At 49.1% G+C, this 15,003-nt stretch overlaps 1 protein-coding gene across 6 annotated transcripts in view; it reads right to left on the reverse strand.

Annotated features, from left to right (window-relative positions):
* Positions 1 to 14,626, reverse strand: part of HMGXB4 (HMG-box containing 4) — a 39,148-nt gene extending 24,522 nt beyond the window's left edge. Inside the window, exons 1-6 of one of the 6 annotated variants that reach the window (XM_062202935.1) lie at positions 14,548 to 14,626; positions 12,917 to 14,032; positions 9,805 to 9,903; positions 9,045 to 9,193; positions 8,394 to 8,469; positions 6,655 to 7,610 (exon numbers count right to left, since the gene is read on the reverse strand). In XM_062202935.1, the coding sequence (XP_062058919.1) occupies positions 6,655 to 7,610; positions 8,394 to 8,469; positions 9,045 to 9,193; positions 9,805 to 9,835 (1,212 nt within the window). In that variant the 5' untranslated portion in view covers positions 9,836 to 9,903; positions 12,917 to 14,032; positions 14,548 to 14,626. Of the gene's footprint in view, positions 1 to 6,654; positions 7,893 to 8,170; positions 8,286 to 8,393; positions 8,470 to 9,044; positions 9,194 to 9,804; positions 9,904 to 12,916; positions 14,033 to 14,547 lie in introns of those variants that run through there. The other 5 variants (XM_062202936.1, XM_062202940.1, XM_062202938.1 and 2 more) reach the window with 5 other exon arrangements.
* Between the last annotated feature and the right edge of the window lie 377 nt (positions 14,627 to 15,003).

Here is a 15,003-nt window from a genome sequence, read left to right on the forward strand (position 1 = left end):
TCACTCTTCAGAATTAAATCTAACTTACCTCTTTTCCCAAACCAGCAATTCTTCTCACCTCCTCTACTTCTCTCTGAGTTGTGAGTTGTGCTTATATTTCCTACTTGGCTCCTATCTACATGTTGGTTCCCCAGTCTCTGCTCACAGCTGGGGGAGGGAACACTATACCTAGAGCATTCCTTGCTATCTCCAGGTAGATTCTGTCCCTGATTTTTAGGCAGTTCTTTTAAATACTGAAACAAAACCGAGGGAAAGTTGTTTCTTTAAGGTTCATAGGAAATTTTTATTCCCAGGGTCAGGTGTACAAAACATAATATAGGAGCTGGCGCTGTGGCACACACAGTGGGTTAAGCTGCTACCTGCGACACCTGCATTCCATAGGGATACTGGTTCCAGTCCCATCTACTCCACTTCTGATCCAGCTCCCTGCTAATGCACCTGGGAAAGCATCAGACAGTCCAAGTGCTTGGGCCCCTGCCACTCGTGTGGGAGACCCAGACGAAGTTCCAGGTTCTTGGCTTTGGCCTGGCCCAGTTCCGGCCATTTTAGCCATTGGGGGAGGGAACCAGCAGATGGAAGGGCTCTCTGACTCTGCCTTTCAAAACAAACCAAAAATAAACGAAAACCCCCACAGTATATGCAACAAAAATATTTGCTGAATAAATAAATGCTTAAATTAGGCCAGCACCGTGGCTCACTAGGCTAATCCTCCACCTGTGGCGCCAGCACCCTGGGTTCTAGTCCCAGTTGGGGCGCCGGATTCTGTCCCAGTTGCTCCTCTTCCAGTCCAGCTCTCTGCTGTAGCCTGGGAAGGCAGTGGAGGATGGCCCAAGTTCTTGGGCCCTGCACCCGCATGGGAGACCAGGAGAAGCACCTGGATCCTGGCCATAGCAGCCATTTGGGGGGTGAACCAACAGAAGGAAGACTTTCTCTCTGTCTCTCTCTCTCTCACTGTCTAACTCTGTCAAAAAAAAAAAAAAAAAAAAAGCTTAAATTCTAAAGTATGGGGGCCGGCATGGTGGCATAGCGGGTAAAGCCGCTGCCTGCAGTACCAGCATCCCATATGGGCACCGGTTCTAGTCCTGGCTGCTCTGGCCTGGGAAAGCAGTAGAAGATGGCCCAAGTCCTGCACCCATGTGGGAGACCCGGAAGAAGCTTCTGGCTCTTAGCTTTGGATGGCTGCAGCTCCAGCTGTTGCGGCCATCTGGGGAGTGAACCAGTGAATTGGAAGACCTCTCTCTCTGTCTCTCCCTCTCTCTAACTGTCTTTCAAATAAATAAATCTTAAAAAAAAATGATGCTGTCCCTAAGGTACCCTCTTTCAACACTGTAAGGGACATCCCTATACTCACTTTGGCTTCCCACGTGGAAGCCAGCTGCCAAAAGTCTGTTTTTCCTTCGAGTTTCTCCTGGATCAGTCTCTTCAGCTTTATTTTAGGCTTCTATTACTGACTTCCTGAGCAGTTTGTCAAATGAGTCTCTCCTCAGTCTAATTCACCCTGTATACCTCTATCATTTTATTTTATTTTTTTAAAGATTTATTTTATTTATTTGAAAGAGTTGCAGAGAGAGATAGAGACAGAGAGGTTTTCCACCCACTGGTTCACTCCCTAGATGGCAACAGCGGCCAGAGCTGCGCCAATCTGAAACCAGGAGCTTCTTCCAGGTCTCCCACATGGGTGCAGGGGCCCAGGGACTTGGGCCATCTTCTACTGCTTTCCCAGGCCACAGCAGAGAGCTGGATCGGAAGTAGAGCAGCCGGCACTAGAACCGGTGCCCATATGGGATGCCAGCACTTCAGGCTTTAACCTGCTGCGCCACAGTGCCAGCCCCTCATTTTATTCTTAAATTATTACTTGGACTGCATTGAAGCCTTACTTATAAACCACAAAGTACCCACTACCAAGTCCCTTATTTTTATTATTTAGATTATACCGAAACCTTGCTCATAAACTCAAAGTGCCCACTACAAAGTCCCTTATCTTGGTATTTAAGATTCTCCACAGGGCCGGGGCTGTGGTGTAGCAGATAGAACCACTGCCTGCAAGGCCAGCATCCAATATGGGCACCAGTTCGAGTCCCTGCTGCTTCACTTCTGATCTAGCTCCCTGCTGATGCTCCTGGGAAAGCAGTGGAGGACGGCCCAAGTGCTTGGGCCTCTGCACCCATGTAGGAGTCACAGAGGAAGCTCCTGGCTTCAGACTGGCCCAGCTCCAGCTGTTTTGGCCATTTGGGGAGTGAACCAGTGGATGGAAGATCTGTCTCTTCCTCTGTAACTCTGCCTTTCAAATACATAAATAAATCTTTAAAAAGGGGGGGGAGGGGGCTGGTGCTGCTGCATAGCAGGTTGAGCTGCTGTCTGTGGTGCTGGCATCCCATATGGGCACCGGTTTCAGTCTGGCTGCTCCATTTCTGATCCAGCTCCCTGCTAATAAATAAAGTTGGCCCAAGTGTTTGGGCCCCTGCATCCACATGAGAGACCTGGAAGAAACTTCTGGCTCCCAACTCTGGCCATTTGGAGAGTGAACCAGTGGATGGAAGCTCTCTATGTAACTCTTTCAAATTAAAAAAAAATTTATAAAAATAAATAAAAATTTAAAAAGAGAGAGATCTCCCATCCACTGGTTTATTCCCCCAAATGGCTGCAACAGCTAGGGCTGTGCCAGGTTGATACCAGGAGCCAGGAGCTTCTTCTGGGTCTCCCACATGGGTTAATGGGCTCAGGGACTTGGGGCACCTTCCATTGCTTTCCCAGGTGCATTAGCAGGGGGCTGCATCGAAGTAGAGCAACCGGGACTTGAACTGGCACCCACACGGGATGCCGGGACTGTAGGATGAGGTTTAACCTAAGCCACAGCACCAGTCCCTTGGTTCAGTCATAAGCAAAGGTAAGAGTGTGTGAGAAGGGGAAGTTCACTACAAACAATAAGCAAGGGAAGGGCGGTAATGATGCAGGGGAAGCAAGTTTGGTTTACACACAGTCTACAAATAAAGCAGAAGCATATGAGGTAGAGCTGAAAGGGGAGGTTTGGGGCTAAATTCAGACAATTATGAATACCTGGCCATGGCTCGGATCTTGATATTTACTCAACCAACAAGTATTTACTGACTAACTACAACAGGCCAGGTCGCGGGTTAAGCAGCAGGGACCCAGCGGAGACAAGAGACACACACGCCCAGTTCCCTTTGAGCTTACTGTCTAATAACATAAAGGCAGTAAGGACCTATGGAGATGCTGAAGAGGGCTGTCACCCTCAAAGTGGTACTCAAAGTCATCGGGAATCAACACGTAAGATTAATTGCATGATGGAAGACATGGAAAGGAAGCCATTTACAACATTATGTCTATGGAGGAATGAGGTCCAAGATAGAGGCAGTGGCTGGAAAAAAATTGAATAGTGGATGGCTCTAGGGGAGGGATTTGACTGGGAAGTATTATGAGAGAGCTTTCTGGATCACTGTAATATCATTGTCTTTTTTTTACATATAATTTTTATTTATTTATCTTATCTGAGAAAGAGAAAAATAAAGAGAGAAGATCTCTCTCATCCACTGGTTCATGCCACAAATGGCCACGATAGCTGGGGCTGGGCCAAGCACAAGCCAGGAGAGGAATTCAATTCAAGTCTCCCACGTGGGTGGCAGGGACCCGCGTACTTGAACCATCCCCTGCTGCTTCCCAAGGTGCACCTCAATAGGAAGCTGGAATCCAGAGCAGAGCAGGCTCTCAAATCCACAATGCAGATGTCACAAGTGGAAGTAGTGCCAAAAATTAACTGAACCCTGGTCCTGTACTTCCAGCAGCCTGGTGGGTACTTGTTTGGATGCCTTGGGTACCTCAGAGCCTTATGTCACTATCTGTGGGTCATCCAGGACCCGTGTCTCCTCTGCTATGCCAAACACCCTCCCTGACGTCTGTGTCACGACAGAGGCTTGGTCACACAGGCAGTCATCAAACGGGGCAATGGCATTTCGCCTAGGGGTTAAGACCCCTGCACCCTGCACCCCACATCAGTGTACCGGGTTTCCCTCCCAGTTCTAGCTCCTGACCCTGCTTCCTGCCAGTGCAGACCCTGGTAAGCACCAGTGATCACCTGAGTACTTGGGTTCTTGCCACCGACATGGGAAACTTACTTTGAATCTCTGGCTCCTGGCTTCAGACCCCCGGCTGTTGTGGGCATATGGAAACTGAAGTGGTTTGGAGCTCTTTCTCAGACTCTCAAGTTAAAAAAAAACAACAAAAAAACCTAACTTATAAAGTGATACACTTAGTATCTATGCATTTCACTATATGTAAATTTTATTTAAATAATTCCTGAAAACAAATACTAAACTCTATTTAATGACATGTGAGCTAAAGCGTTTAGGGGTGAAGTAAGTGCAACTTATTTTGAAACACATTTTTAAAAAGTCATGAGGGGCCGGTACTGTGGCGTAGCAGGTAAAGCCATCGCCTGCAGTGCTGGCATCTCATTCGGGTGCCGGTTCGAGTCCCAGCTGCCCCTCTTCCAATCCAGCTCTCTGCTATGGCCTGGGAAAGCAGTGGAAGATGGTCCAAGTCCTTGGGCCCCTGCACCCGCATGGGAGACCAGAAGAAGCTCCTGGCTCCTGGTTTCGGATTTGTTCAGCTCCGGCCACTGTGGCCATTTGGGGAGTGAACCAGAGGATGGAAGACCTCTCTCTCTCTCTCTCTCTCTCTCTCTCTGCAACTCTTCCTTTAGAATAAATAAATAAATCTTAAAAAAAAAAAGTCATATGAACTCATGGATGGATAGAAATATGACCAAGCGAACAATAAAATATTAACTTAGACTCCTTTTTCAAACCTTCTTTTTGTTTTAAAAATCCCATAATAAAATGCTGAGAAAAAGAGCACACAGTTTCGAATCTGGGGGAGTAGAAAAAGAGACTGAGGAACAGATGTGGGTTTGGGGCCCTGGATGATGAGCTCAATTAGTGATACAAAGTTTGAAGTGCCAGAGGCTCCCAAACAGAAACATTCACCAGGTGGCTGGAAACACTGGACCAGGGTTCAACCACTTTTCTACACCACCTGGAAACACAGGACCAGGGTTCAGCCACTTCCCGAACATCCTTCTGCTTCCACATGTTCTCTTCCACTCACGTCCTTTCTCCTCTTGTGTGTTCCCTGACCACCTGTCCTCTCACGGTCAGTGCTGTATGATGACTTTATGGCATTATTATATAATGACCAGGATGGGCCGGTGCAGTGGCTCAACAGGTTAATCCTCTGCCTAGTGGCGCCGGCACACCGGGTTCTAGTCCCGGTTGGGGCACCGGATTCTGTCCCGGTTGTCCCTCTTCCAGGCCAGTTCTCTGCTATGGCCCGGGAGCGCAGTGGAGGATGGCCCAAGTCCTTGGGCTCTGCACCCACATGGGAGACCAGGAGAAGCACCTGGCTCCTGCCTTCAGATCAGCGCGCTGCGCTGGCTGCAGCGCGCTGGCCGCGGTGGCCATTGGAGGGTGAACCAACAGCAAAAAGGAAGACCTTTCTCTCTGTCTCTCTCTCTCTCACTATCCACTCTGCCTGTCAAAAATAAAAAAATAAAATAAAATAAAATAAATAAAATTAAAAGAAAAAAAATGACCAGGATGACATTCTTAGGATAAAGAGTTTTACATAGAACATATACCATCATGAAGAAAAGTTCAAATAAACAAATGAATACAATCTTAGTGTTTAAATATCCAGGTCTTTAAGTTCACATTGATTTTTGCCTCACACACCTCGTGTAATGGGAAAAATAACCTGCACCTCACAGATGGAAACAGAATTCTCATTCTCAGGTTCTTAATACATTTGATTTTCTTTTCCTTAGTAGCTTTTCTTTCAGATCTACCCGAAACTTCATTTTGTAGAACTATAAACAGAGGGAGAGAATAGTTGTCTTTAAGTTGCAAAATAGTGATTCTTTTCTGCTATTCTGAGTTTAAAAATTTCTACAAAAATGTCATTCTGATAACAGGGACAAAAAGTGTATGTTTTAAAGGAAACCTAAAGAACACAATCATGAGGCCCAAGGAACAACTGTTAGAAAGTTTCTCGAGTTTTGAGAAAAGAAATCAAATGGAGGTGACTGAGTTATTATTCCTATCTCCCTACATCCTGTTCATCTTTCCATCTTTTGGCACCATCTGTAACATTGACCTTGGCACATAGTAGCACTCAAATGGTGAAAGAACACATTTAGCATTAAAAAGAGTACCAGAAAGTAGTCAACATCAGTGAATGGAAAGCCATTAGCTCATTCTAATTTTGCCCACCTATTTTTCAAAATGAACTAAAAGAATACCTTTCCCTATCTCTCAACTGCCATGGGGAGACAGTGCTGGACGGGAAACAAACTGGAAACTGAAATGCCTTTGATGGATTCTAGAACCAGTGGAATAAGCCACGGCATTCCTACAGCCACGCACAGCACGATGGGAGACTAACTCCATTACGACCCATGAATACTCAGGACTGCTCCTGCTTCTGCACCATGGCACTGCTTCATGCCCTTTATCCTTCCAACAGGTTCTTCCGACCCTGCGACACGCCCGTGCTTCCCCTCGGCCTGAACTCCACGCCCTCTCACCACCCAGGAGGAACCTGCCTTACCCTGACCGCCCAGCACGCTTTAAAACGTTTTACCTTTTCTCCTCTCTCCCTTTCTCTCTCCTTCTCTTCTCTTTTCTTTTTTTTCTCACTATGCCCGTCTGTGTGGAGGCCAGGAAGTGGTGGGGGTGTGGCAGCAGCTGCAGGGTACGGGGTGCTGGGAGGAGGGCCAGGCGCCACAGGGACCTCGCCCACCACGGCAGCCGGAAGTCCCGAGCTCCTCCTGGACTTGGAGTGACGCTTCTCCCTGTGCTTCTCCTTGTCCTTCTTCTTTTTGCTCTTCTTGGACTTCTTTTTCTTCTTGACTTCCCGGTAAGAATCATCTATCACCAACTCCCCGGCCTCTAGCTCCCCACCGGAGGAGGAGTCTGATTCTACTAGAATAGGTTCAAGCCCCGAAAGATCCAGATTAGCACTGTGGGATTCTGGGAACTGGGAGGCGTCCGAGCCACAGCCTTCTGGGCCGGGAGATGAATGCGGGTCCGAGGAGGACTTGTGCTTCTTCCGGGCTGTTTTCAGAAAACTCTGTAACTCGTGTCCCAGGAGTAAAGCACCTTGCTCGTCCCGAGCTGACTTCTTTGAGGGTTTTTTCACAGTTGCTTGTTGAGAGGGGTACTGGAAAGACTCCTCATCAACTGAGCTGCTTCCTTTCTCCTTTGGTGAGAGAATAAGTTTCATCTTTAAACCATCAGGCTCGCGAAGGGTGAGTGTCTCTGTGTTCACATAGAGAGGCTTCATCTTTTTGGGTTTGTGGGAGCCCCCATCTTCCAGGGACAGCTCCCCACTGCTCCCACTGAATTTCTTCCTATGGTGTTCCTTTTTGCTCTCCGAGTGACTGGAAGAGCTGGAAGATTTCTCCCCTGACTTTTTGGAGGGCTTGGAGCCTGCCGCCAATGGGGAAGTTATAGCTTTCAGCAGGTCCATGGCGCTATCGGCAGACTGCGGGCTGGACTTTTTCTTTTTCTTCTGTGACGATTCCAAAGACGGAATGTCTGGAAATAATCAAGAGAAGTGCTGTCAATATGACAGGAAGCAACTTCTAACAAGCGTCCTCCTTCACCAAAAGCAGCCAGCTAACACGCAGGAGAGGCTAACAGAATGATCTGCGGAGACCCTTTACTGATTCCTAACAGTCAGAGATGAGGCCCAGGTGCTTCTTGGCTTGGTAGAGTCTGCCTCTGACCCTGGAGACAGTTCTTGCCACTAAAGTTGTTTGTCTTCACTGAGTCTTCACGAGCAACCAATGAGAACATAGCCAGAAGGGTGGACTACAGCTGTGGGATTAAGGGTAGTTACAATTTAGATTAGGTTACAGGCAGAGTATAGTATCTGTTTCTGCGTTCAGGACAAACCCACTCTGGTAAAAGGTTAGTCTTGTCAGCTATGCTTATACCATAGCTAAGAAAAGTGGTTTTGTGAGTGGATACACACTGGTTGAGAGGTGACCCCAGGTGCAGGCCAGAGGGTCCAAGGACTACAAATGACAAAAGGGATGCCAGATAACAATGGGCACAAGATAAGTGGATGATTGGGGGGAGAAGGGACCTGGTACCTGGTGTATCACAAATGAAGACTGTTCTTCTATGCTGAATCCTCCAAAATACCAGCCCTCCACCTCTCTCCTCCTTCACACTGGTTTATCGGCACTCAGAACAAGAACCACTGTCCTGTTAAATAGGCCACTGAGTCAGCAACATCTGGATCCCTCATCCCCTACCCCGACTCCAAGAACCGGCGATGTGTGCATCCCGCCTGCTGCCCTTCCCCATCCTCACCTCCATAGTAGTAGTCATCAGAGTGCTTCCTCTTCTTCTTGTGCGTGTCCGTCCCCAAGAAGTAGAGTTCGCTGTCCTGAAAGGAAGGAGGAAGAGCTGACCTCTAGGAAGATGAGGAGGCAAGCGCAGTGTGGAACTACTCTTGTCCTTTAATGATCTTTGACTTTGGGGAAAAAATACAGGAAATAATAATAGGTGTGAACATTTGATTTTTCTTTTCTTTTTTTAAATTTATTTGACAGGTAGAGTTATAGACAATGAGAGAGAGAGACAGAGGGAAAGGTCTTCCTTCCTTTGGTTCACTCCCCAAATGGCTGCCATGGCTGGTGCTGCGCCGATCCAAAGCCAGGAGCCAGGTGCCTCCTCCCGGTCTCCCATGCAGGTGCAGGGGCCTAAGCACTTGGGCCATCCTCCACTGCCCTCCCGGGCCACAGCAGAGAGCTGGCCTGGAAGAGGAGCAACCGGGACTAGAACCCGGCACCCACATGGGATACCAGCACCACAGGCAGAGGGTTAACCAAGTGAGCCACAGCACCGGCCCCTTTATTTTTCTTTTCTAAAGTTTTCAAAAAGACACTTCCCTCTTCCAATATTAGGAAATATGGTCAAGAAGTAGCTTAAAGCTTCCCTAAGTCAATGCTTAGAACCTACCTTTAACTTCTTCTTGGAAGAATTCCTGACCTGAGCAGCAATTTCTTCCTCTTCCCTTAAGAAGTCTTTGTAAGAACGTTTCTTTTCTCGTTGGCTTCGGCCGGCTGCGAGTCCTATGTCCTCAAAGCTGTGGTCACCATCGAAGCAATCTGAGAGGCATAGGTTCATGTGGGAAAGGAAATAGAAAGTCAAATAAGTAGCGAGCAAGTTACCACGCTTGTGATGCAATGGTCCCTTTATTTTCATATCAAAAGAATGTCACACAGAGTCCCCTGGGACGCAGGGCGAGACCCTGCGGACAAACAGTATTTCTTGATGACCTGGCTGCAGACCCAAGAACCAAACCTGAAGATACAACACTTCCAAGCCACGCAAAGGCCCAGTGTGCACCCTCAGACCTGGGTTCTCAGCTCCGATGTGGCAGGTGGACAGACTGCTGAGGTAAGGCTGACAGGATAAGGATTCATGTGCTGCGCTGAACTGCGCTGCGGGAGTCCAGTGTGCGATTCCTATCCCAGACTCCTGCACACTGGAGCTGGCAAGGACCAGGAGTGCTGCAGGGGCTCGCCCCAGTGAACTGAGACTCTGCGGCTGGAAGCCCTGCCTCGGTTTTCGTTTCCTTGGGCCCGGCTGGGGATGACGTGGAGGCCGAGTGTCCTAACAGAGCTCTGGACTGTCACCCGGCAGGCTCTAGATCCACGGGCTGCAGGGACTGAAGAGGATACCCCCTTTGGAATGCTTCTCAGAAAAGGGGTCATACCTTCTTTCTTCACGGAGTCATCATAAGCCATGGCGGTCCTGCAGGGCCTTTGAGAATGTGTCACTGTGTCCAGGCGCCTTCCCGTCTACAGGACCAGGTCTGAGAAACAAAGAAGGAAAACCTTCCTGTAATGCGCAATCACTGTGGAGAAGCAACCTTCCAGACGGAACGTGCAGTGATCCAGGGCTGCCTGGGAGGGCGGCAAGAAATCAGGAGTGTCTCGTCACCTCCTCGTTCTCTCTGTGAACATACCGGGCTCGAAACTGCAGGAAGCGTGCTGGGCTTAATTAGACCGGATTCCTGAATTACGGCTGTCATTTGGGGAAGTATATGAAATACTCCCTATATTAAAAAGACTTCCAAAATTACTGAATTTATGAATTGCCAACAGGACTGACAACACCAAGACAGGGTAAAAACTGACATTAAGTCAGAGGAGAAGATTCAATCATGGTTGCAAAATACACAGATAAAGCAAGATGCAGAGAAAGACAGATATTTGAAGACCACAAAACCCTACCCACTGGACAGGTGAAATGGTAAAATCCATTGCATTGCAATTTAAACAGAAAAGATGGTAGCAGGATAGGGATATTAAAGCTCTTAAGAGCACAGGATTTTTAAAAAATATTTTTCTATGCACTTTGGTAGGCTCTATGAATTTGCTCAAATTCATACACTGCAGAAGTAGGTCCACTTCTTACACTACTTGGCCATACAGCAGTTTTCAACAGCAACAAGTCTTTCTTAAAGGCTAGGGGAAATTAGGGAGAATTATCACTTGTTCACTGGTGATGACATTTTCGTGACTATTAAGATTTTCCATGAATTAGAAGGGTTACAATGCTTTAGACATTCCCAACAGCAGACTTAACTTTCAAAACTCTTCTTGGCATTCCAGTCTAGATGCCCACTTTGACATGGAAGATGACATTACCATACACACCGAAAGGTGAAGCTTTTCAAATACGTAAGGGCAAGCAATGTCACAAGCCCTGCAGGTAAAACCTGCAGGAAATTTTTAAAGTGTTCTCCAGTTAGCCAAAGGCTTAGCAGTTGATCTGCCTGGTCATTCATTTAAATTTTAATTTCCCTTTATTATAATAATGGGATTTAGAAATATTGAAGGCCACTTTAATGACACATTACAACTCCCTTCAGAGAGATGTCAGCAATCCTGAGACATGTCACCTCTGTGAAAACTGAATCCGATCAACAAAGGAAACTTTCATAGTCACAGTTACATTAACACATAAAAAAGCATTTCTCCCCCTCCCTGAGAAGTGAAATCAAGCGTGGATTTGCAGGCCGGTGCTGTGATGAAGCGGGTTAACGCCCTGGCCTGGGGTGCTGGCATCCCATATGGGCTCCGGTTGAGACCCGGCAGCTCCACTTCCGATCCAGCTCTCTGCTATGGCCTGGGAAAGCAGTGGAAGATGGCCCATGTGCCTGGGCTCCTGTGCCCACAGGAGACCCAGAAGCTCCTGGCTTTGGATTGGTGCAGCTCCAGCCATTGTGGCTATCTGGGGAGTGAACCAGCAGATAGAAGACCTCTCTCTCTCTCTTTGCCTCTCCTCTGTGTAACTCTGACTTTCAAATAAATAAAAAAATCTTTTTTTTTTTTTTAAAAAAAGAGTGGATGTGCTCAAGGTAAGAGCAGTTGGAATGAAGAAACTAAAATAACTGGCTTCTTCTAAAGGGAAACTGCAGAACCACTTGCTCCAAGGGCCTTTTCCCAGGAAATGAAGGGGACAGTAGGCCAGGTCCCACGTGAAAACGTGAGGAGACAAGATATATAATGTTGCCAGTTTTTCACAAGTCAGCATTTATGTATGAAACTTTCTTAAGTAGAAACCATTATCCTCTCCTTCCCACCCCAGTTGTCCTGACTCCAGAGGGGTGAAGGCAGGGGAGAGGGAGGGTCGCAGGGAATTGCCCCTTTTATCTGAAAACAGCACATCCTCTTGGTGGCACTCAAATAGTGAGTTTATTAAAAAATAGATCACATTGTTTTCACGGGTTGATGATGCCAAGAACTACCACACTTGAGGCATTCAATTAAATGCTTTTTATGCTAAGTGAAAGTCTGGTGAAGAATGAGAAATAATGGCAAAGAAACTCTGAACTATGCAATGACATCAATCTGTCATCAACAAAACGCGGTTCTGAGCTGAGCAGGGGCAGGCCCTGGGATTTGTAAGTAGGCTGTCCCTCTGGAGAAACCTAAAGTAACACACATCAGAGCTGCGCCATCTGACCCCAGCAGTGGGTGCCTCTGAGGACAGAACGAGAACTCCACCGACATACTAGACATGGGAAAACACTCGTGGTGCCATCACCGGCCGCCTTGGAAAATGAGGCAGAGGCCCACACAGCTGGTACTGTATACCGGAATTAGGCCTGCTGTTTAAACTGTCTTAGTACCACCAAAGAACTTTTTATAAATTATAGGGTTAGGTAAGCTGTAGGGAAGAATGAATGGGGCCTGACATGAAGTCCAATTCACCAAGAGCTGGGGTAGCCAAGAGCTTGAAAAACCAAATGTGACGGACTCTACCACGCACAGCTTTGGCGGACTGATGGGCCCTGCGTCTCTAGGTTCTTTAAGATCAAGGCAGTGTTGCAGCTCAGAGATTAGGTTTGGTTGTTGACTCATAGAAGAGAGATGATGCCAGATAAGGAAGTCTCATGCAACAGGAGGAAAGAAAGGCAGAGTTTAGGCAACATTTACGTAAGATCAGATGAACCCCTCGTGTTCCTTCCAGGTCTTGAGTATTATTCGTGATAAAAATCAGTGTTCAGGGACAGGCAGCAGATTGCGAGAATTAATGAAACAGAAAAATACTAGGTTTGATTTCCACATTAGAAAACAGGTCATAATTACATTAAATGTTGGCAAGTGTAAAACAGGTGTTAAAATCCATTCTCCTGAACTCTGTACTTTTGGAGCTTATAAATTTCCATGCTGTCAACTTCAAGGAGGGGATGGATTTTACAATTTTGCTTGTCTTGGTGTGCTAAGAAATGACAACATAAGTTCGTTCTTTAATATTGCTTATGGAAGACACAAGCCATGATAAAAAAAAAAAAAAAAAAAACCAAAAACACGCACACTGGTGAAATCTGCTCACGACTAAACCGCTCTCCTGGGATTTTCTTTAGGATGTGAACAAGGGCAGCCAAGGCGCTCTTCCACTTGTAGATGATACAGGCTACATCCAGCACGGGCTTTCAGCATGGCCAATGGAACGAGGGAAAAAGGTCAAATCATCAGATGTGGTGTCCTGTTATCCCGGAAACTCAAGCCACAAATACTGGAGAAGCTTTGGAGGTGAGTTTTGAGGTGCGATGAGCCCCAGGCATCTCTAACCATCTTCATCCCAGAATATAAATGAGCACTGACAAAGACGATTCAGGGGAAGCCATGTACAGCCGCAGCCAGTGAAACCCCCAGAAGCAGTGCGGTCCAGGGTGAGGGCGCCTCGCCCCAGCTCCCAGGCTCTCTCCTCCCCACGTGCCTTGAAGGACTCAGACGAGGCAGGCAAAGGCAGACGCGCTTCCAGCGCTGGCCAGTTTCTGAAGTTCTGCTGCTGTCACTCCTAGGATCCGAGCAGCTGATGTCTTCTGCTTTTCATGTTCCCTCCAAGGTCCCAACACATCGACTCCGAATTCTGGGCCCCCCCCACCTTGTCCAAGGACCTACCTATGCAGCACTCACAGCCCCTGCCAGCTCTGGAAGCAGCAGGGATGCCGGCAGCCTGGGATGGGCACTGAATCCTCCCATGGCGGTCACCGCACGCTGACCACACACCAGCAGTGCCGATTACTCACAAGCCTCCTCCGATCAACAGGCTCTATGTCCGATCTCGAGTCAGCTTTTATTTTTATTTATTTTTTTTACTTATTCTGCTAGGAGCCACCAACTCAGCCAACAGAAAGGGGAGGGAGGCAGATCTTTTTCTTTTGCATAATAGTAAAAAAAAAAAAAAATTGCAGTGAATCTACAAGTAGTTGTGGAGGGAAAATGGGCCTGTGTGGAGGAGACTGCCCCTACGGAGGCGCGATCGTAGCGGCCGCACGCACGGGACACACGCAACACCGGGTGATAAGACCAACAGCCCCCGGGACCACCGTGGTTTTTTTTTTTTTTTTTTTTTTTGCGGGCCCCACGGCAAACCAACGGGACTCTCCCGGCAGGTTTTGCAGCGACAGCTAGTTCAACAAAGCTCTGCGAAGAGGAAAAGAAGACAGCGCCTCGCATCCTCTCCTGCCAGCCGAGGACCCAGCCCTCCCGCCGCCCCGGCGCCCCGGCCACCTGACGGCCCCGGGGACCCCCGCCGCCCGCCCCCGGGCCGCAGTCGGGCCCCGGCGCGGGCTCCCGCGGCCCCGGCGGCCTCCCCGCGCCCCCGAGGGCGGAGACGGCCCGCGCAGGGGGAGGGGCGGCCCGGCCCGCAGCCCCCGGGGCGGCCGCACGCCCCCTCCCGGCCCCGCGGCTTTCCCGCCTTCCCCGTTTGAACAGCTCCCGCCCGCCGTCCTCCTTCGGCCCGCTCCAGCCCCCTCCCCGGGGCGGCCGCGGCCGCTACTCCAGTCCCCGGCTCGGCCCTTGGGCTAGGCCTCGACGGGCCTGGGGCGCCCCCGCGGCGGTGTCGCGGGCCCAGGGCGGCGGGTGGCGACAGGGCGGGGCCGCTGTGGCCTCGGGGTGGGCGCCCGGCCCGCCCTCGTGGGGGCTCCGCTCGCCGCTACCTTCACTGGGCTCGCTCGGATCCCGCCTCAGCGCCGCCGACCACCGCCATCTTGGACAAGGAGAGAAAAGCGCGAGCAGCCAGGGAGCCTCAGTCGAGCCCAGAGCGCAGACTCCGGCTCCGGGGGAATCCCGCTCGAGCAAGAGCGCCGAGCGCATCGAATGAAACTCGGAGCTCGCAGAGCTGGAAGCTGGTAGTCACTGAGAATGTGCCCTGTGCCAGGCTAGGGCTGGAATCACGAACAGTATACCGTTTGGTCTTCAGTGCACCCCCGTGAGATCGGTTCTGTCGCGTTGTGCAGCAGACAAACAGGCTCAGAGCGGTTGAGTGACTTTTCTAGCAATGCCCAGGTAGTTGGAATGGGAGGCAGGGTACTGCTCTGATACTCAATGCAGTTCTTTTCCCAAAAGCCTATGCGGTTTCTTTCAAGATATTTTAATGCAGCGGTAACCCCCCT

Source organism: Lepus europaeus, chromosome 10 (genome assembly GCF_033115175.1).
Source record: "Lepus europaeus isolate LE1 chromosome 10, mLepTim1.pri, whole genome shotgun sequence".
Classification (NCBI taxonomy): Eukaryota; Metazoa; Chordata; class Mammalia; order Lagomorpha; family Leporidae; genus Lepus; species Lepus europaeus.